We start from the raw sequence: 22,736 nt of genomic DNA, 5'->3' as shown, positions 1-22,736 counted from the left end.
CCCAAACACTTCATCTGTTAAGAATTAACATTTTATCATCTGTTGCTCCAGTAATTTGACAAACTTGCTTAACATCACATCTAATCAAATGTTGCTTTATATGACTCATTTTATCATATCTGTTGTATTATCACACTAATGTGAACTTCCTGGGACAGATACATAGCGCGTCTCTTATTAATGATTAATTGTTTCATAGAGGGCAGACTAGGTTTTCCCGCAGACTGAATTTACAGCACAGCATTTGACAGCCGGGATTAGGAGGACGCACAATGAGTAAGCTATTAGCTCTGTTTTTCTGGTATTTGTGTGTACCATTTTCACAAGTTAATTCACTAGGACTTTTTTAATGTTCTTTCTTATCTCACAGAGTACATAGAAACACAGCTTGTTACTTGCTTGGCATTCCTGGTTGTTAAGTTAAAGCCTGCTCTCCCAAAGGCTGCTGCATAAAAGTGAACAACAATTGTGTTTTTCAGCGGAAACCAACGGTGTACAGCTCAATAATTTAATCCACACCAATGGAAATGGTGTGGACAACCAGGCTTTTGAAATAGAGGTATGTATCACATTTCTTTAAGAAAATTAGCACAAGATGTTTTTGTTTGAAAAAGAATGTATTTTACGTTCCCAGGAGGACAACATTACTGATACTAGCAACGTCAAACGGCAGACAAAAAAGACGAAAAAAGGTTTGGGATCATACTTAAGGTGTGTGAGTTGCACTTTTTAAAGTAATACTTGTTTTATTTTGGGTGCAATTATCACAGCAAGCGCACAGCATTAAACCTATGCAGTTTGTATTCTGCATCTAATTTGTAAATGTACAGTACTATGCACATATAATTATGAAAAATATGTCCAACTGTTTACTGTGCTACTGTGAACTTTGACTCGATATTGAAACTATATTTGAAATTGAAAATTTCCTTACGCAAGTGGACCTTACATATACTTTGTCCTGTATTTCAGCCAAGTTTCCAAGCCGATTAATGCCACAGAGGATTACATCAAGGCTCACTCAAAAACCTTCAAATACGTTGTACTGGGCTTACTTGGAGCAGGTAATTTTAAAAGTCTCTTCATATGTGTTACAATCAGTTGCAGTTTGTTTATGTGGAATGATATTTCTTTTGAAGATCATAACAAGACAGGAATAATCATGTGAATGTTTTTTTAACAAACGCTTTGTTCTGTCCTGTAGGTTATGTGGCATACTTCGTTGCAGCCTGTGTATTGGATTTCCAGAGGTCCATCGCTCTTGTAGTCCTAACCAGTTTGGCTGTTGTTGCTAAATCATATGAACTTTTGAAGGAGTACAAAGGAAAAAGCATCAGTCAGTGTTTTAAACCTGCAGTTAGATGCTTTAAATCTAACCTGAAATGGTTAAAATGGTGAGTGGATGTCTTGTTTTCAGTTAATGATAACTGAGCTACACGTTATGCAATCTGTTTATGAGTGAAGTTGTTGTTAATGTGTTTTCAGGGTTTTCATCTTAGTAGCTGTGGTCCTGCTTGTTCTGTGGCTGGCCTTAGACACACGCCAGAATCCTCAGCAGCTTGTCTCGTTCGGAGGTGTCTGCATGTTCATCCTGCTTGTGTTCCTCTTGTCAGCACACAGGACAGCGGTGAGTTCTGCATTGAGTTAACCACTGATTCTACACAAAGATGATAACTAGGGTGGCAACTGTTTCAAAATGGACGTTATCGCCAAGTTATCTGTGATCTGTTTTGCTAAGACTTTGGATATAGTCTGGCCTTGTGCCCCTATCATCTTCAGGTTTAGCAGCTTCCTTGTGATAACATGGAGACACCCTGATACACTAACTCACTTTTTAAAAATCTTTCTTAGGTATCTTGGAGGCCTGTGTTTTGGGGTCTCGGGTTGCAGTTCTGTATTGGCCTTTTTGTTATAAGAACGCAGCCTGGATTCATAGCCTTCGAATGGCTTGGAGCCCAAGTCCAGGTACTTCTTTTAGGTGTTTTACATAAATATTAAACTTTGTTCAAATGAAAAGGTGCATTCTACCAAAAATAATGAAAACATATTTGTGGTTAAGTAGGAGGAACAAACGGGTGTACGCTGCAATTTTATATGAAAAAAGACTTAGGCATGTGTGTGACCTCAGTATATTCAATAATAGGATACACACTTGTGATTATTACACAAGATACAGTTCTCCTCCCCCATTAAGATCACAGATCTTCAGAATACAACTCCCAAATCATCAGCAAACATAGCATTAACAGGTATTTGTAGATTATAAACTAACTTATTTTAATAGGGAATACGGATTGAAAATGTCACCCATTTTATGTTAACAACATACAAAATGTACATTTATATTCAATGTATCTAGGAATAGTATTACAGTGAAATGTGTGATCTAACAGTCATAACATAAGTGATCATAAAGCTACTATGCTCGTATGGCATACAGTGTTCGTTATCTACCAAGGTAAAATATTCTTTAACTGAGTGGATCATACATGCTTATCTTTAGAGCTACTTTATTTTGTTGTTCAGTGTTATTCCTGAGTCAAGGGTTGAGGGAGCAGAACGTGCGCACAGGCATGTGCTCATTTAGTCACTTTTTAATGTGCAGCACAACCTACTGTCTCTTCTTAGTTGTTGATTTATTTCTATGATGTCCTATTGTAAAATATGAATAAATGTGTAATTGCAACTGGTGGTCATAAATGAATGGATTGAAGACATAAATAATCATTTGAAATAACATAACCCATGTTTCTTCTTTGTCTTTTGATTACAGACATTCCTTGACTATACCAAAGAAGGGTCAAGTTTTGTTTTTGGGGATGTTCTGATTGAAAACTTTTTTGCCTTTCAAGTAAGTGGATGGCGTTGTATTCTTTCTTAAATGTAAGCACTTAACCAAGATTGTAAGTTATTGGAATTGACTATGTTAAACATGAATTTTGTGATTATCTCCCCAGGCTTTGCCCATTGTTGTATTCTTCAGCAGTGTGATGTCAGTCCTTTACTTTTTGGGGATAATGCAGTGGCTCATTCTGAAGGTAAGGAAAGGTTGAAGTGTTACCTCACTGCATTCTAGGTTCCTGTAAGCCTGGGTGTATATTGCTTGTGCTGGCTGTGTCATACTATGACCAAGAGCCATGTGTTTTTGTCCTTGCAGATCTCATGGGTTATGCAGATAACGATGGGAACCTCTCCCACAGAGACCTTGAGTGTGGCAGGCAATATATTTGTTGGGCAGGTACTCTGAACAAGACTTAATGTCTTTGTTACAATATCTTTGATACTATTCTGACTTTTTTGCTTTGAAAATTCATGAGCTGCAATCTCTCTGTCATAAATAATTGCACTAAAAGAAATCTACAGTTACTCTGCTTGTTTTCTTTTGCTCCTTTTTGTGCATCAGACTGAAGCTCCGCTGCTGATCCGCCCTTATTTGAAAGACATGACCAAATCTGAGATCCATGCTGTTATGACTGGTGGATTTGCCACAATTGCAGGCAGTGTCATGGGGGCTTTCATCTCATTTGGCGTGAGATTAAGTTGTTTTCATGCAACCACATAATACATACATATATGTCTATAGAGCACATTTCATACAGAAAATATATCAAAAAGAGATGATAGTTATTTAAAAATGAATAGTATATGAATAACAATCCATGGGTGTGAAACAAAGCACGTTTTCTTTTAAATGTGTCACATGAAGTGAGGTGCACATTCTTAAATCTATAGTCTGGGGCCTCATAAACTAAATGCTGCATCGCCATAGGCTTCAGTCCTGGAGGGAGGAACAGTTGATGTGAGTGTGTCAGACATAAACTGTGGAGGCCAGTAATTTAATGTGGAGTTAGGCGGTAAACTTATTGGAAAACAATGAGAAGCACCCAATATCAATTTGGTGACAAACAGCTAGTGAATTGATTTCAGTCTAGGGGCAATAGGTGCACTCAGTTTTACGGTGGTCAACATCCTTGCTGCATTGTTTTGGGAAACAAATGCACAAATTTTATAGTTTTCATAGTTGTCTTGCGATAGTCCTTATGTGACTGGTTGTAAGAGCCAAATAAGGACTAGTTCATCTGAAATAACTTAGTTCAAAGACAGTTAAAATGGTAAAAAACTATTTCATGAAAATTCATAAGATATGTATTTGTTTACAGTGCATAATCTAGTAATGTGTAGGTCTGATATTTTGAGCTTCCAGTCAGATAGCACTACATTGTATGTATTTTGTTTAGTTTGAAGTTAGAGATGTTGAAAGCAACTCAGTTTGACCGTGCGTACCATGTCTATGTAACTTTGTTTTATAAGTTAACATCAAAGACTCGTTTGCTCTTGTTTTAAATACTGGTTGTAGTTAGACTGACAAAATGTGGCACAGAAGAAACAGGAGCAACTAGCTAGGTGCCACTACAGTGGTAATTCTTCAAGTGGTTAAAAACACTTTATTACTATCAAAGTAAACGCTCAGATTCTTAACCTTTGGCAACATTTTGAGCCATCCAATTTCTTTAAAAAACTATTTACAAAGCTTTAGATCAGAATAGAATGGAGCCCAGGACTGAACTTCTGGGTTTACCACAATAAATATTTAGTGACAGTTTGCAGGGAAATAAAGACCAAAATGCAGGTAGGCAAGAGAAGGCAGGATGAATTTATTGCAAGAGAAAGAAAAGAAAAACAGGATGAAGAGACCAGATAAAACCTGAAACCATAACATAATTGTTATTTCTGAACAGAACTCCCCAATGAATATGAAGTTGTCCCAACCTGTTAGGTAATCTAGATCCGTGCCTAAAAGCCCAACCCGTGTTTCTCCCAGTGGAGCTAATAAAGATGTGTTATTGGCATCTAGATTGCTTGTCCTCAGAAGAGGCCAAACCAATTTGGGTCACTGAATAACACCTGTCTGGAAGGTTAATATTCTGCAGGATATCTCTGCTGACAAGCAGTCAAAAAGCATCTTTAGAAAGCTGCTAGCCATCAGATCCAGGGCACAATTAGTAGACTGAAGACAAAAGACTACTCAGACTACTACAACCATGGAAAAGATGGGATAGATTTGACTTACATGATCTTTTTTGCGTTTTGATAGGATATCTGATAATGTTAGTCGATCTCTGTAAAAATCAGAAAACTACAATAGGTAATTAGGACACAGATGGTGGTGATCATCTTAAATGGCAATAAAAACTGTACTTTTTGACTTTTTATTGTTTTAATTTTTAGCAGTTTTAGTACTTTAACATACAATTATGCAGAATATTAAATACTGTACATAATCTGTTGCTGATTATTGCAGTAACTCCACCACAGCGCCATGAATTAAATTACATTTCCTTGTATTTTGCAGATTGAAGCATCTGCCTTGATTTCAGCCTCTGTAATGGCTGCTCCTTGTGCCTTGGCCATCTCCAAAATTTCTTACCCAGAGACAGAGGAGAGTCCCTCTAAGTCAGAGAAGAATATTAAAGTGGCTTGTGGGTGTGTATGTCCTTTAATTTAATATTTTTTGCCATCATGATTATTCTGGTTTTTTAATTAAAGTATTTTATTTTGTTGTTGTTAAAACTCCCTAGGGATGAACAAAACATCCTGGAGGCTGCTAGCAGTGGAGCATCTGCTTCAATAGGTCTTGTTGCTAACATTGCAGCAAATTTGATAGCCTTTCTTTCCATTCTCGGGTTCATAAATGCAGCTTTGCGTTGGCTTGGCGGCATGGTGGGATATCCTGAAATCACATTTCAGGTACGTTTCAGCAGAAGACTGATAACTTAAGTGTGATATTTTGATGATGTGCAATTTGTGTTTGGATTGTGAAAAAAACGTTTGCTCAATTGTAATATCAAAAGGGGTCATCCAAAAATGTGCAGGTGGTCATAAGATAAAGAGTTTATAACATTAAAATCCCATTCAAAATCAAAAATGAGTATATTAATAAATAAATAAACATTTAAATACATATTAGTTTTGATTATGTATTTTCTTATGCATTACTTGGACATACACATATTTATATGCGCAAATTTCATTGATTTTATGAGTGAGTCTTAACAATATCCAAATAACCTCATTCCTCTCTGTGCTCATAGATGATTTGCTCCTACGTATTCATGCCTGTGGCTTTTATGATGGGAGTACCATATGATGAGAGTTTCACTGTGGCTGAACTAATTGGCACAAAGCTCTTCCTCAATGAGTTTGCAGCTTACGAGAAACTGTCTGTACTGAAGAGCAACAGACTCAATGGACTTGATAAAATTGTTGGAGGCGTAACACAATGGATATCTGTGAGTAAATGTTCTTTATTGGAGTGAGTGTGGGTGTGCTACAATTATAAATTCATGAGCACTGCACCAAAGAATTAAAGCTATAGTGCGTAGTTCCTGTCACCCCCCAAAGTTATGGCACCGACACTGTCAGTGCGGTCACATGATACAAGCCTTCCGTGATCGTGCACAGTTGCTAGTAGCCAAGGTGGACACAAAGGATTAAAAAAACATGATGGACTTCATCTTCTGAAGAAATAATTAACTTCACTTGATTTTATGCGTGCGAAAGTCACTGGACGCCACAATCTTCTTAACATAGCCATTCTGAGAGAAATACAGAGAGAGTTTTGTGGAGCTGATAGTCTTAATTAGCTTTGTAGCAACTAATTTGACAAAGGCTTGAATGTATAGGACGTTCATTTATATCAAAAATGTACACACTAAACTATTAAAGGGGAAATGATTTTACACAACACAAAATAACATTACATGATTGTGTTTTTGTCTTGTTTCAGAAACGATCAGAATTAATCACCACTTATTCTCTTTGTGGGTTTGCCAACTTCAGCTCCCTGGGCATTATGATTGGAGGTCTATGTGAGTAATGTATCAATCTGTTGTCATGCTTTTGTCCTGCCATTGGATACTCTCTCAATAACGATTTTTCTTTTTCTCAAAGCCTCTATATGCCCATCCAGAAGAGGTGATGTCTCGTCTTTGGTGATGAGAGCTATGCTCACTGGGACTTGTGTATCTCTCATCAATGCTTGCATTGCAGGTAGGGACTTTTGAATTAAACTGGCAGTCCAGTTTCCTGCTGCGCTGTAACTGAGTAGCTTTTTCACTTTATTTCTAAGGGCTCCTCACTGTTCCTCCACTTGGCTGTGTGAATCTGTTTGAGACAACTGCTTTCAATACCACAGATGCAAATGTGCAAACTTGCTGTCGAGAGCTCTTTGAAAGGTAAGCATGTACATTTTCGTTGCGGTGACTGATTTAAAATGCAACATACAGGGTTAATAGTTTCTTAAATGTGCACTAAGATAGCTAAGTATCTCTGTGTGGGCTATTTGGACTCACATCTCAAATGCATTTTCTTGCAGCACTATAAACAATGGGACCATCTCGTTCACAGGATCATGGAGCAATGTAGCAAATGTCACTGTGTTTTTCTCTAAATGTTGTCAGTGCTGTGGTCTTTCTAATGTGACAGTTTGTAATTAGAGGGGAAAATACATATTAGAGTCTAGTTTTCTACTGTAGTTGATTACGTGCCTCTCTATGTTTATATATTTGTGTCACCGTTAATGTGAAAATGTAAAGCCTATGTGCACATCTTTTAAAGATAAATGTATCATGTATTATATTGTAAATTAATTCAGATATTGGCTTTTATTTAAATCCATGGATCAAAAGGACAGACCTTCAGAAATATACCTCATGAAATATTCAAATTCATATTCAAACTTTTGATAAATGTAAATATTTAAAATAGAATTGAGTGACTTTGTTATTTTGTTATTGATATATATACAAACAGACTTTTTGAAAAAATAAAAACCTATGAAAATGTCATCAAACACACAAATGTTTTACATATTTATTTAAAAAAAACATTTGCTGACATGATGTGACATAACAAAGCACACATTGTAAAACAACTCACTCACTCACTCGCTCACTAACTCACTCACTCGCTCGTTTACAGTTTTTCTCCACACTTAATGCACACATAAACACATTACAGTTTGTTGGCACCAAACATTAACACCATTCGCTCCTTCAATATTTCAACCTCTTTTTTTTATTTTTCTGTCATAAACAATCATGCAATTACAGTGATATAAAGTAACGACACTAAAGTTTAAGAGCAGAGGACTTTGAAGACTCTTCTTGATCATGAACCAATAATCTCCTAAAGGTATTTCTAAAGACGTCTTGCCAGTTCTTTAATATTTGTAAAAAACAAATGACAAATGGTGGAATTTAATCATGAACACGTGTGCAAACTAATGACATAACTGAATACTTTTCATTCTGATTCTTATCCTGCTGGCCAACTGTACACAAGAAAAACTCAAAACTTTAAAGATGTCATTCAGGGAGCCTTACTCAAGCCTTTCTTAGTGATCAATAGGCTTCTGAAAGTCTTGAGTCTGCTCTTTTAGTTATTTTGTTTAGTGTGGTTTTAGATGACCCAGAGTGCATAGGTCAGCTCCAAATTACTGAGTGGTACTCATTCATCAGCTTTCCTCATCGCTCGTGTGTTTCCATGTCAATGAGCGTGAGCCTTCTATGGGTAAAGACTTTAATGGTAAGCCCCTTACTGCTCATTGCTTTGCCGTCACCAGCCTAATTCTAAAATACTAGGAGAGGACTGATTACAGACACAACAGATACAAAGTAATCAAAAACTAGTAACCAAAAACATGCAAACATCTTTGACCTAAAAATGGTTCTGTAATTACTGTAATGCTACATTGGCAGTTTGAAAGCAAGCTATACAGAACGTCTCTACAAGGATGTCCTACACACATTCTGTACATCACAGATGAACATGCAGTGTTTAACATGGACACATTTCCACAACCCCCTCTGTGGCTGTGGTTTTATTCTCCATAATTCTTTAAATCAAACCATGAAAATGTTAACATCTCTTCATTAAAATGTCATACTTATTTAACAGTGTGAAGTGCAGTTGATCTTTCAATGAGGATGATTTTGAGTTGACAGGTATTGCTTAGAAAGTTCTTTGTCTGGTAGTACAGAAATAAAAAGCTTGCACACTGCAGGGCTCCAATATCCACTTATTTATTGCACCTGTCTGTTACGTTTCGAGCACAACTGCTCTTAGAGTTGTTCGTCCACTCATAGAACTGATACAGTAAGACTCTGAGGCAAGTGTTTTAAACTGTTTAATAACTCTGTGTGAACCAGTTTTACTTTCACACTGTTTGAGTTTAAAAACTTGCTTTGCTGTTAGGCATTTAATGTATGCTTTTCAACTACAGCAGCTGGAGGATGTCTTCTACTGTAACTGTAATGGCGACTGAGAAGTTCACAGTAATTCTTTATGACATGTCAGGTCAACCAACTATTCCTTTTCTTATAATGTCACTCTTCAAGTCCTTGCTAGTTTATGTAACTGGAAAGAAACAGGTAATACTAAACCATTAAAAGCAATAAAATTGCGCTTGACACGGTTGAGGTGCTTCTACCTACCTCATTTCAAGAACATCAACAATTTCTGCAGGATTGGGTTTGGCACCTGATTTATCATCCTCTGTCTCCTGAACTTTTCTAGTCACCTTTGGGCTAGAATAAGCCTTTCTAGACATCTGAGGGCTGTGTCCTTTTCGCTGCAGTTGTGGGCTGTTAGAGCCCAATTTGCGGTTGAGCAGGGGGCTCTTGGAGCCCTTCATCTTGGTGGGTTGCTGCAGACTATCCATAGTCTTGAGTGAGCGCAGGCCAAGAAGTCCACAGTAGTAGTTGCACTGATGGTGTGTCAGAAACTGTTCAAACACTTGAGGAGAGCCGTGTTCTGTTAGTCCTTGGTATCTGGAAGACAGAAAACACATTTTTGCCCCCAGCTATTCTGATAGAAAACAACAACAATAACATTTTCATGTTCTGGTTAAGATACGAACCCTTTTGACTTGGTCACAACTCTAACATTTGTAATCTTTGTTTCAACACCTGCAAAAATGAATCCCAGTAGGTTATTAATATCATTTCTACAAACAGATGAAGGATTGCACTCGTTATAAACTTGTACGTGTGTCCTACCCTCCAGCCGAGTCACCAGCAAATTGCCGTGTGTCCACTGATGGATCCAATGCTGGAAAGTGCTGCATTTCTGCTCCACCTCTGACATGGTTCGTGTAATCAGCCTGCCTTTAGGATCCATCATACAGTACTTGAAGAAGACACCCTTAAGATCAGCCTCTACTGTAGCATATGGCACAGATTTAGCAGGCCGGTACATCAGATACTGAGGTATCACTCTGTGGGCAACACAAACCATTAGTCGGTTGATCAAAAGCAGGGTTGTACATTTTAAAAGAAATCAATTCATTCAACTCCAATCCGATTCTGTAAAATAAGCATGGTACTTACTCTATTGAAAAGCCAAAGTTCTCAATAATTCTTGCTTCAGCCGAAAAGATTTTACAGTACTCTCGAATAGTGTTTTGGACTTTGCATTCCTGGCAAAACAAATAATTTAATAAAGTAGATCAATTCTGAAATTGTAATCACTAGGAATTTATTGGGAGCAATTTACCAAAGATTCTGAGACAATAAATCCACCACTCACTTGCTTAGTTATCTGTAGATTTCTCTCTGTGAGGTTGCTCTCCTGCGTGGTCCCGTAGGCAATGGGGCTTTGAACTTTGATGATGCAGGCGCTTCCAGACTCAAAGACGGGATCCAGGCCGTAAATGACCTTCACTCTGCTAGCTTTGTGAGCACAGCCCTCCCCGAGGTGCACTGTCTCTGTCATGATGCGGCCAAAGTACTTTTCACCCCAGCTGCCACAGTCGGCCAGGCCTTTGCTGAACAGCAGTGGGGTCATCTCGATCTCCTCTCCAACTAAAGAACAACAGAAACACATAGTTACAATGGGTAATCATTTACAGAAAAAGTATTATAAAAGAGGCTGATATGTTAGATAGCTAACTGAAAAAAGTACCTTCCAAATCATCTTTTAGTAGCATCTCAGACAGAACTGTAAAAATAGAAAACAGAAAGAATTGATAAGATTGTTATTTATATATAAAAAAGTTTAGATTTCACAGCTGATTTTCCCAGGCATACTGTATCTTACCATCAACGCTGAGCAGGAAGTCAGTGGTGTCAGTCCCATATTCATTATTGATCGAACAGCCATATACTCCACAGTCATGGCTGGATGCTAGAACCACAGCCAGTGCTACTTGGCTTTCATCTCCTCCACTTGAGGGTCAAGAAAATAGAAAAACACATAATCATTGAAAACAATCAAGTTGAGTTGTACCTAACGTCAACAAAAAACCACAAGGTGTCACTGCAAGACAGATGGCCACGTTGTGCGGCAGCATTGCGCTGACACAGCAGCCAATGGAACATTTATTTAAAGACTTTTAATGCCCCCTGGAGATGGGAAAAATAATGTGTCAGGTTACAGTTTCTGTGTCTAGCCAGAGATTCACCTCTCTGTGTTACAGCTGTGGGGCTCACAGTCACATGAGCTGGTCATCTCTGCAGTGAGAATTTGAAAATGACAGAGGGCCATGGGATGCACTCTGAGGCCCAAAAAGATCCTGTTCATCCTTGTAGCATTATTATTTCAGATTTGGAACCTGTCCATTTTTACCAGTCATGTCAGCTGGAAATCCTCAAAACATAGCAGTGGGGAAAAAGGTGTAATACAACAAGTTGAACACCATAATGTGACAAAACTGTTGATTTGTGAAACAGGTAGTCAGGGCAGTGTTGACGTTGTAAGACAAGAAGGGGATTTACCTTCTCTTCACCTCTAGTATTTCCTCCTCATCTCTGTACCACTTAATGGTGGCGTCACTGAGCACGTTGAAGAACTGGCACCACAGCTTCAGGTGTCCGGAGGCATCTGGGAACGGCTCTCCCCTGATCTTACGGATGACCTGTGGAGCTGGTGGTGCATGTGTGGGGGGCCCAAGGTAAATATATACTGTACTGGAGAGTGGAGAAACTTTCTAATGTTTCCACATCCTCAGGCACTGGTGTACTACTAATCACACTCATGTGTTGACAAACTAGCATTTCACCGAACCATTTGTAATTATGGTATTCTTGTATTTTGTGAAAACTACACGAAAAAGTCAAACATGTTACAATTGCCGTATAACAGCTTATCACACGCGATTCTCCTGAGCCTGATATTAAGCCATATTGTACATACATGTTCTGGTGTATATTAATTAAGGTAACTAAAATGATAAGTATTAACTACTGTAAGTCATTTTGTAAATATCAAATTGTGCAAAGAAGTTGAAACGGCTCTTATTGGGCAACATGCTGAAACTTGTTCCCACAACATAATCTTTATATCTTTCTGTTATTTACCTTTCAAAGGGTTTAGCTTCTTTTCAGCTGGTTTCTCCTCTTGTTTGGTGCTGATTGGCTCTTCTGTGGGAGTCTCCTCTGCGACTTTTGGAACCTCCAAGGTGGCCTTTCTGCGGCTCAGCAGAGGAGAGCGCCTCTCCATTGGTGGAGTATTTTGTCCTGTGGGGGCTTGCAGTAATGCTGCTCTGCGAGCCTGGCTGGGTGACATGTAGGGGGTTTCCTTCTTGCCTTGGGTATCTAGCGCATCAACCACTGCTCCCTCTCCATCTTCTTTAGTTTTTGGGATGAAGATTTTGCGACGAGCTCCGGAGGCCAACTCCTCAGGTGTGGCAGAGCGTATCAGTGACAGACTGTCTCTGCGCTTCAGTCGGGGACTGCTCTCACAGGAGAGGGATGATGTTGGTGTTGAGTTTCCACTCAGATCTTCATCTGCTTTGTCATTCTGACGGTCACCCCCAGCAATTACGTCTGAGTCTGCAGCAGCTTTGGACATGAATTTGCGGAGACTGGCTGGACTCAGCGATGGATGAGCCGGGGGTTTAGCGCAGAGTCTCTCAACAGATGATTTGTTTCTTTGGAGGTCCTCAGCAGACACAGAATTCTCTATCTTGGCCTCTTTAAGGGATTTTGTCTTCAAGACTTCAGGGACAATGTTGTCATCTGTTGTTTTACTTAATGATGGCACATTGTCACCAACCGTTGTTATAAGAGCTTCAAATAGCAAAGCAGGACTTTTTTCTTTTATACTCTTTTCTGACATTTCTTCTAAGTTCTGTTTTCTACTTTGAGTTTCTCCAGGCATAGTGTTGTCAGCATCATGCTTTGTTCCTCTCTGTGTGGCAGCTGAAGTTTCTGTTTCTGACAACTCAATTTGAGTGGGCAGACTGAGTACAGAATCGTTTTCATGACAAGTTACAGAGATCGGTGGCACCACAAACAAAGGCACCGATGGAGTTTCAAAAGGCCGCTGTGTATCTGAAATATCGGCGTTTACGGATACGTCGTCCTCCTTGTCATCAGTGCATGAAACATTTATAACAGGAATTGATGCATAGTCCATGTGAGGGAGCTGTTCACTGTTTTTCATGTGTGGTGGCTGCCGTTTGATCATTTTTGTCTCATCATCTAATTGCGTAACTTCCTTTTCTTTCTTAGTAGGTAAGAGGTTTTTATCGTTCTGCACGCCTGGAAAATCAGCCAGATTCTGATCTTGGATTATTGCCTCAGGCACATGAGTTGCATCATATTGTTGCAAAGTAGCAGGCCCTGATTCTTGCTTGTTAAGTGCCAACATAGTTAGAGGGAGAGTACACTCTTTGAACTCAGGCTCCAATATTTCAATTTTTGGGATTATAAAATGTTCATGTGGGTTTATGCTTGCAACAGTTGGTTTAATATCTTGGGTGTCTTCAATTGTAGATATTTGGATTTGTGGGATATTTGCTGAGGGCCAACCCTGCTGTCTCTCACTGTTGTCTTGATGTGTAACACTACTGTTTTCCTCTAAAACATAGGCATTACCTTTCTTGTTTTGTGTTACTGAGAGGCTCTTAGATTCATCTAACTCCTCAACTTTTACTGGATTTCTCTTTTCTGTCTCCACCTCAAACTGTAAACTCTCATATCTTGCTTCAGTGCTCTCACCTTCTAAAATGACTTGTGTTTTTAGATTGTTAAAAGAGTTAACTTCTAAATCTAAAGCAGAAATCAGTACCTCTTTCAATTGGCTTTCCTCTTTACCATTTCTAAAACCTGTGTTTGAACTAACATTGTGGACTTCAGGGCTTTCCTCTGCTGTGGAAGGAGTGCATTCTTGCTGTATTTTTAGGTCACCCTTCTCTAAACGTTCTACCACTGCAGTGGGCGGAAACCCTACATTCATTTCCTGAATGGGTGAAGTACATTCAGTCTGTTCGTTTACTTGATCTCTCTCTACACTGTATGTTGCCACAGCAGGCAGACTCAAACGTGCCTGATCTGGTGTTTTAGATTGGCATGGCTCTATTCTTTCTACCAGTGAACATGTTGTTAATTCCGTAGTCTCAGATCTGTTTATATCTGAGCATGGCTGTTTCTTTGATTTCACTTCAGCTGTCTCACATATCTTATTGAAAGAATGGCCATCCTCTTTGCCCTTGTTATCAACACTCATCTTCTCTTCTTGTAAAGTTTCAGTGGGTGCTTCTCCAAGGCTGTGGCTGTTTGACACTAAGATAAGATTGGGAGGGGAAGTCCAGCGTTCTTCCAAACAAGTGAGGGTGGATGTGGGGGAGCATTCCTCTTCGTAAGGGCCATGGGTTTGTAGCAGGACAGATATTTCTTCCCTGAGTAAAGATTCATCTCTTGCAGCCTGGTGATTAGACTGTGGTGAAACTATGAGGCAATCTTGCTGTTGTGTGGGAACCTTTTTAATAACTGATGCTATCTGAGAGTCTTCCTCTTCAGCCTGATGGAAAGTAAACAAACAAATCATTTTAGTGCTTCAGTGCATTTGCAGCAGTGTTTTTTGTCTTTAACAAGGAACTCCATTAAACACACATGCCTTACACTGCTAGTGTAACTTCTTATGCAAAACAAAATTTTGATTTGTTAGTGGCAAAATACCTCACAATGTACTGAAAAAACATGTTGAGGAATTAGAAGCTTGTTGAAGCAAATTTATTGCAGTGACCTTTGTCACTGCAACGCTTTTAGACTGAGACAGGTTTTTCTTCCATAAATTAACAGACTCATGAACAGTGACAGATTCTGACAAACATGAGTCTGCAGTACATGATTTCTCGACACAGAGAGGAAGAGAGCACGGTGGAAAAACTACAGTACATAAGGTTATTCTTGTTTTTTAATCACCTGTCAGCCTATTTCAGGAACTTCTATAACATGCAAGTAGCTGAATCCAAGTGTTTACACCTCTTTAGAGTCTTTGGTTTACACGTGCATGGATCAAATTCTTTTTTTCGATTTTTGAACAAACAGGCATTCTCTTTTTTTTGTTTTTCTACATGTAATTTCCACTTGCGATTTTTATTATTATTATTAATAATAATAATAATAATAATAATAATAATAATAATAATAATAATAATAATACCAAAATTGTATGCATTTAGCCATGAATACATGTTATATATTTAGGTCTATGATAGAAGTGCCTGTGTGCTTTTTCTCTTATGTTAAAACACAGACAGGGGAATTCCCCCATGAATGACGTATGCTGTTTATACAAAGAACTTGCTGGACAGTGAATGAATGATTGCTTGTCTCACAACAAAAGTTAAGTCATAACATGATTTGTATAATGTTGTCATCGTATAGCTGGTGAAGAAAGAACAAAACAAAACAAATAGCTTAAATTTAAGAGTGCCAAGTACCAAAAAGAAGATGAATGGGCAAAGCTTTAAGCTACATGTACAAGTGTTATTGGGTTTTTCCCCTCACTGCCCCTGGTTTCTACTGTCCACACCATTAAAATGATTGCAGAAGAGTAACAAAGCCACATAACGCCTTGTGACAACATGGTTGGCCAGCATTGACTACTAAGAAAAAAAGAAGTTGCTGCTTTCGATGGAAGAGAACTGGTGTCACATTCAGTCTAAAAATGAAGCTGTGGTCATCACTACACCTCGGTGTGTAAATAGATGTCACAGCCATGTGAGAAAATACTGTTCAAATACATGGTTTAACTTCCTCCCACTACTTATGCACGAAGCTTCCCATTAAACCACCACCCTAGCAAAGGTACAGCTGTAGTTCCACATTATGGACAAACAATCTCTCTGCAGGTGGATCAAGTTTAAACATAGACTTCAGTTTCATTTTCAACATGTCACTGTGCACAAGAAACAATATGTGAACATAGTGTTGTGCACTTCAAGCTGAATTTATTAAGAAACTAACCAATTCACAAACTCAGAATACATTTACGTACACATATTTAACTTTCAAGGAAATTCATTTTGGGTTTGGGTGGCTTAAAATAACTTTCAGAACGTTCAAAAAAAGGTCTTCCCAACTTCCTCCTTAAGCATGCAGAAGGAGAAATCACATTCTAATAACTAAAACATCAGAGGGATTTTGATATTTAGATTTTTTTTAAATAAGTGCATGCTTGGACTGTTTAACCATTACTTTAGTATATTTCAAGTTAATGTGGCCACTGATTTTCACTTAACAGAGACAAAAAAGAGGTTGAGGTCAAATCTGAAAATTTTACTTTTCTCTTTGTTTAATTTTTGAATATTTGGAAACCCATGGCCATGTATTTGCATAACATAAAAAAAGAGTTCCTGCCTCATCACGTCAAAGACATGGATGAAAGAAATCCATATTATATGGCCGAGAGCCTCAAAGACACATGAAAACTGATCTACAGCAGTCCAACCCAGAACATTCAAAAAAACAATTGAAACCGCTATCAGCTTCCTTACTGTAAGGGCGTAGACAGCACATTAACCATTGGATGATAGTTCTGATTCCCCACACATGACAGACAAGAAACAATTTACCAAGCGGAACACTGAGATGACAAAAGTACTGCCTACCACCCTTTTCTTTAGATGAGGAAGAGGTTTATTTTAAGAGCAGTGAGGAATGTGTCCAATGTGACGAGGCCCTCCTTTCATGCCGAGACCTGCCGCTCTACTCCTGCTCATCAAGACCACACGGCCTCCTGTCATGCAAAGCCCTGTTTGTAATGTGAGAACCACTTCTGACATACAGGTTTCATCATGATCTCTGACGCACTGGTGTCCCACCAGTGTTGTAATGTAACAAAGAACAAATACTTAGTTACTGTACTTAAGTATAAATTTCACATATCTGTACTTTACATTGTTATTTATATTATTGAAAACTTTCACTTTCACTCCACTACTTTTTCGAAATAAAATGTACTCCAATGTATTTCCCCTTAGCGTCTTCGTTACTTACAAGAAATGTTTTTGTACGTTGGAGTGAACAAAAACCTAAAATTCTTAAGACACTTGTACTTTTACTCAAGTATTGCTTTCAAGTACTTTATACAAGATTGTGTCCCATTCATCACAGCCAACATCTGATACATTCCTCATCCTCTCTTACAGTCTGCAGTGTAGATCAACAACATCCTCCCACCTCCACACATATTTAGTGCAAGTTTCTGAGTTCCCTATTTCTCCCACACTGTCTTGTTTGGTTTGTCGCTCTTGAGCGATACGCAGTAAAGAAATGCATTATGACCACAGCTTCACATGGCCAGGCTGACTGACTCCGCCAGTTGCTGACCACTGATATTATTCTGTATGCTTTAAAGCGGTTTTACAGTTCCGACTAACCCACACTGTCAACATCTAACTATGAGTCACAAGCTTCTTATCTACCACATTTGCAACCATCAGCACTCACATCCTAAACTGTGTCGTAGTTGATATAGTTCAGGCTTTGACCCTGGGGTAGCTGAATCATCGTCTCACACAAACGCAGCCTATAAATAGCTCTCAAGGGGCAGCCAGCTGCCCTTCAAGACCACTTTACGTACCTCATTGAGTACTTGAAGCCCAGACAATGGCATTTCTTCACCTGGACTGCTGCTCTCTGGACCCACAGACACCTCTATTTTCTCCACAGCATTGGCTGCCTTGGCACTCTGCCCTGTGGACTCCTCTATGCTCTCAGGTGGCAATTTATGAGCTGGTGGCAGGTCTGTGTGTCCGTCTTCATTCTTATGTTCATGTGGCTTCAGTGACACTGACTGTTTTTCTGTATCAATAGTTTCTGAAGGCTCCTTCAGTTTATCTATTTCCATAGGCACAACGTCCTCCGTTAGAGGCTTACACACTTGATTATGCTCTGGTTGCAGCTGAAATGATGGCGGCGTTGAGGCAGGCAAGTGGTCAAACTCTTTCTCCTTGTTCTCAATGTGATCACGAGAGTCCTTCCTGCTCTTACCAAACAAGAAGTCTTTGACTGTGTGGAGCACAGAGGAGATGGAAGCCTGGATGTTGTGGTGTTCGTGATCCTTGTGATCCTTGCTGTGATGTTTGACACCTGGACCATGTTTTGTGTAGGGTACTGTATGAGACATCTCCATAGGCCTTTCCATTTCTTTCTCCCTCTTCATGGTCAATTCTTCTTCTCTCCTTTTCTCTCTCTCATTCTCTCCTTCAAATGCTTTTTCTTGTTCTTCCTTCACGTCTCGCCACCCCTCTTGCTCTCTCTCTTTCTCTCTACTGGCACTTACATTAGGTATGTCCATCTCTTTAGGTTTCTCCCCTCGAGATGCGTTCTGCTTCTCCTCAACAGCCTGGGACTGGAGAGTCTCTGCCAGGAATTGTGCCAAACCAATTCCTCCATCATAACAGTTTTCCCCTCCATTTCCCATCATATGGCTTCTACCACTGCTGCTGTCACCGCTGCTGACCCCAGAATCCACACCATTTAAGATCTTTATTTTCTTTTTGGCCATGGTTTCCTCATCTGGAGATAGCTCCTTCTCCAGGTCTTTGGATGTCACAGTTTCCTTGATTTCACTGCTAATACCATTAGGCACTGCAGCAGCTCCCAGATCTTCCAAAGGCTCCTTGACCACTGGCCTCTCTTCTGGTGGTGGGATGTGCCGCTTCCTTTGAGGACGTTCTGGGCTACACTGCGGTTTCTCTTTCTGAACGTTTTCTTTATCCCCCTTCTTGGTCTGCTCCTCCTGATCTTTCTTCTTCTTTTCTGCTTTCTGCTTGAGCTTGGCAAAGAACCTCTGGTGGATCTTGAACTCGTTCATGGTGCCAACCTCCAAAACTCCCGAACAGGAGACAATCCCTTTGCTATTGCTGGCTGAGACCTGATAGATGGCTGCATCATCCAATGTGCAGCTGAAAACAGAAACACCTTTATTATAAACATTATTTAAATCACATCATAGGTACGCTGACTGTGTTACAGCTCCCAACATAAAACGAAAAGCCGAATTTCTAATAATTTGATGCAATAGATTACTATTCTTGCAAGGTAGTGTTACATACTTGTATATATGGAGGGTGTGGATTTTTCCATTACGATGAATTTCATATTTTGGAAGTCCACAATACCGGTCCATTTCCATATCATCTTTATACCATTTCAGTTCTGGAACTGGGTAGCCTAAAGAAATGGACAGATTATAATGAATGCATTGCCTCTGGGTTATAAACATTACACCTCTAGTGCCACAAAGTACTCTGTTGAAGCCATCACAACACTTTGTTTTGTTTTGTTTATATACCATGTATAAAATCCGCAGCACTGAGCACTGGGTGGAGCATTGCCTGGAAAGGCATAAAGGTAATCAGTCTCAGCTAAGCAGGTGTGTGGAGAAACGGGGAAAGCAGACAGCTTTTCAGGCGTGTCAGACGTGTCAGTGGTGTCAGTCAACTCAGTTGTTAGGGTTTGAATGGTTTGACAAAGGGAAAATAAACGGGTCACAGCACCGAAATGCAGACAATACGTGAGGACATTGATTATTGGCTTCTCCCCTTATATTATAAGTTCTCCCCTGATCCCACCGCAATGGCCTAATGTAGGAGTTAATAAAAGACTATACACTATCTACAAATATTTGAAAAGACTAAAGCCTTTAGCTTGCACTAAATATTATTTTAAATGGGAAATATACTGTAAACAAAATGCAGTGTAAGAGACTTTGGCATGTATGTGTTTAACAGGCAGTTGCATCATGTTTGTGATGTGTCAGCTGCTGGATCAGCTGCAACTATTGGATGGGCCTATTCATCCAATCTGCCTGCAGTTAGAAACACAACAACCTGAAATGTTTCTTTGGTGCCTTCAAAGTGGAATCCTTGATTTGTTTTCAGATTAGTCAAACGGTGTCTCGTCATCACTCAGTCCCAAAAGTCTATTACTCCAAAAAACAACAAGCTGAGGCATGCAAATCTGCAGACGTACCTGACACCACACAGTTGAACTTCACATTACAGTTTTCTGACACTGCCTTTGATTTCAAGGTGGTCTCAAAGGATGGCTGGACATCCTCGGTCAGCTGAGCCATGACGCTGCACAATGTGCTCCTGAAAGCAAACACTATGCGTTAGAGTGTCAATTACTTGTTTTCAAATCATAGACACAAGTATCATTTCAGTGACATCATCACCTCTGTGCAGTTCAATCCATCAACTTGCTTAATAAAAAAAGATGTTAATGGGAATGTCTGGTAGTGACGAAGGAGTGACGAGAGTGTGAAAGAGTGACAGAGAGACTTGTGAGATGTCAAGCAAAACAAAACTGTCAATCCAACATGAAAAACTAAACGCAACACTTGACAAAACACTTACAGTTCAAACGTGTAGGTTTCATTCTCGGTGTAAACCAGTTTTTGTGGTTAAAATGTTAGTTGGGAGGAATGTTTGAAAAGTGTGGATTACCTCGTTGGCCTGTAGTGAGAATACCTTGAATAGCTATTCAGAGGAGAGGCAGATAAAGGGATGTCAACGATTCAGTTTTGTGTACCCCACCTACATGAAATTGTTAATATCTGCCCTCCGCTTTGAAAAGGAGCACTTTTTTTGTTCATATGGATTATAGATTTGAAACAGAAAAATGCATAATTGATGTGCTAAATGTAATTTTTGACCCACAAAGTTAAACATCTAATCAATGTGGTAAAAATCTGTGATTTGACTTATCATTTACTCGAGCTAAATACATTTAAATATAGAAAGATTATGTTATGTGACTGTTTTTTTACTTAATCTGCCTGACCCAGATGCCTTTTCTTTACCACCATGAAATATAAATCAGTTTTTTAAACACAAATCTGCTTCACAAGAAACATCCTCTATGCATGGATTATAGACGAGACTGTCTACCTGTTTTCAGGCCTAACATTGGAAAGGTAAGGATTGCGGCATTCTGTGCGGGCATTAGAAGAGCTGCCCTCCTCTTCACTGAAGCTGCTTGTCCTCCCATTGCCAGAGTAAGAGCGAGTCATTGGCCGTCTGGAAGTCATCGTCCCCCGAAGCAATTCACAAGAAATGTCCAATCCAAAGGTAAATGTATTACCCACAGCGTGAAACTACTCCGTGTTCACGTCCACAGTTTGTCAAAGTTCAGGGCTCAAATTAGATGGCGTTATCCATGTAAAAGCCCCTGGAGAAGAAAGTAAGTAACACTTCAGAGTGGTATGAGAACCTCTTGAAAAAAAAATAAAAAAAAGTTTCTGGGTCATTTGCTCATATAAAAAACAAACTCACAGTTTAGACTTAATGCTTGTTCTTTAACACCAAGCCAAGTACTTTGCATTCGAGCAAGTTATAAATAGGACATCAGCTATCTGGTTGTGGAAGGGCTGTTAGTGGTCAAACAAAAACCTAAAACATGTTATTTATTTAATCATATTAATGATATGATCCAGGTGTTTCTTGGTCACCTTAAAACCAGGTATATTTTTCAACTTACCATTGAGATGTTGTCAGTGTTGCTTTCAAGACAGAGTCTGTGAAGAAAATCTCTGTAACTGCCTATCATAGACACGCATGTGTTGCCAACAGGGGCTTATTTATAGCAGCCCTACAAATAGGTGCAAGAGCACATCAGATTTTCCAAGACTTAGGAAAGACGTCTAAAAACTAAACTCATTTTAAAGTAAAAGCTGACCCTTCAAACCAGATCACATAACTAAAATTACTAATTAATGGTAATATTGTAAAAGTATCAAATGTTGATAAGTTGGAAAAAGGGTGTCCCACATGGTGAGACACTGTAGTGGAGTGGATGTGGACTTGCAAAACATGTCTGTGTCTGTAGCTGAAGACAACCAATGGTCTATGTCCTATGATTTGCATAAGAGTTGCTAAAGAACGGCCCCCCTCACTTTGTATTGCAAAACATATACATACTTGCTGCTCACGTTTCACATCAATTAGACAAAAACAGGCTCAGCTGACAAAACACATACTTTTATTTATTGATGTACGATACATTAGTTGTGTTATTGTTTTTGATTGGTCTTATTTTTGTGGTTATAGACTGTTCTTACGTTGTTTACAATGATATTTAGTTTGTTTTCAGAATGACATCTGTTACACCATTGTATTAGAAATTGTAAATAGAATTTTATAATTTTATAATCACATGTCTATCTAATACTAGTTTTTCTTCAATGTACTGTTCAATCTTGGCTTAGACACTTTTAAAAAGATATTGTAAGCTTTTCTGGTTAAGTAAATTAAAATGTAGCTTTAACAAACAAACACAAACAAAACACACCTACAAAAAATCTGGTAAATATCTTTAGTTAAACAAATACAATTTTGTAAAAAAGGCCATACTTACTGTTTATATCTGCATTGTGAAAAGAAATGCTAAAAATATTATAAATATTAAACTATACTTAACTGTAGAAAATATTACATATTA

General features: G+C 38.9%; 2 protein-coding genes across 4 annotated transcripts; one reads left to right on the top strand and one right to left on the bottom strand.

The window, feature by feature from the left end:
* On the top strand, positions 1-7,499 carry slc28a1 (solute carrier family 28 member 1). The gene is made up of 18 exons (XM_034878254.1): positions 1-276; positions 480-559; positions 635-711; positions 973-1,064; positions 1,205-1,394; positions 1,486-1,627; positions 1,852-1,965; positions 2,774-2,851; positions 2,958-3,038; positions 3,158-3,238; positions 3,404-3,529; positions 5,354-5,484; positions 5,580-5,748; positions 6,093-6,290; positions 6,788-6,869; positions 6,952-7,050; positions 7,130-7,235; positions 7,376-7,499. Exons 1-18 carry the CDS (start codon positions 273-275, stop codon positions 7,494-7,496), a joined length of 1,971 nt encoding a protein of 656 aa, XP_034734145.1. The 5' UTR covers positions 1-272; the 3' UTR covers positions 7,497-7,499.
* Positions 7,500-8,091: 592 nt separating this feature from the next.
* On the bottom strand, positions 8,092-21,998 carry alpk3a (alpha-kinase 3a). Of its 3 annotated transcripts, none has more exons than XM_034878232.1 (15): positions 21,777-21,998; positions 21,188-21,467; positions 20,744-20,776; positions 20,268-20,389; positions 19,349-19,466; positions 17,872-19,198; positions 12,357-14,802; positions 11,775-11,922; positions 11,098-11,225; positions 10,963-10,998; positions 10,588-10,862; positions 10,389-10,477; positions 10,059-10,276; positions 9,920-9,968; positions 8,092-9,830 (listed from the first exon to the last, which is right to left on the bottom strand). In XM_034878232.1, the coding sequence occupies exons 2-15, from the start codon at positions 21,325-21,327 to the stop codon at positions 9,491-9,493; spliced, it is 5,469 nt and encodes a 1,822-aa protein (XP_034734123.1). In that variant the 5' UTR covers positions 21,328-21,467; positions 21,777-21,998; the 3' UTR covers positions 8,092-9,490. The 3 variants fall into 3 exon arrangements, with proteins under 3 accessions (XP_034734123.1, XP_034734122.1, XP_034734124.1); XM_034878231.1 differs by having other exon boundaries at positions 21,188-21,509; positions 21,777-21,925; XM_034878233.1 differs by lacking the exon at positions 20,744-20,776 and having other exon boundaries at positions 21,188-21,509; positions 21,777-21,922.
* Between the last annotated feature and the right edge of the window lie 738 nt (positions 21,999-22,736).

Source organism: Etheostoma cragini, chromosome 8 (genome assembly GCF_013103735.1).
Source record: "Etheostoma cragini isolate CJK2018 chromosome 8, CSU_Ecrag_1.0, whole genome shotgun sequence".
NCBI classification, from domain to species: Eukaryota; Metazoa; Chordata; class Actinopteri; order Perciformes; family Percidae; genus Etheostoma; species Etheostoma cragini.
Note: the sequence above shows the minus strand (reverse complement) of the source record. Positions and strands in the feature narration are given on the sequence as shown.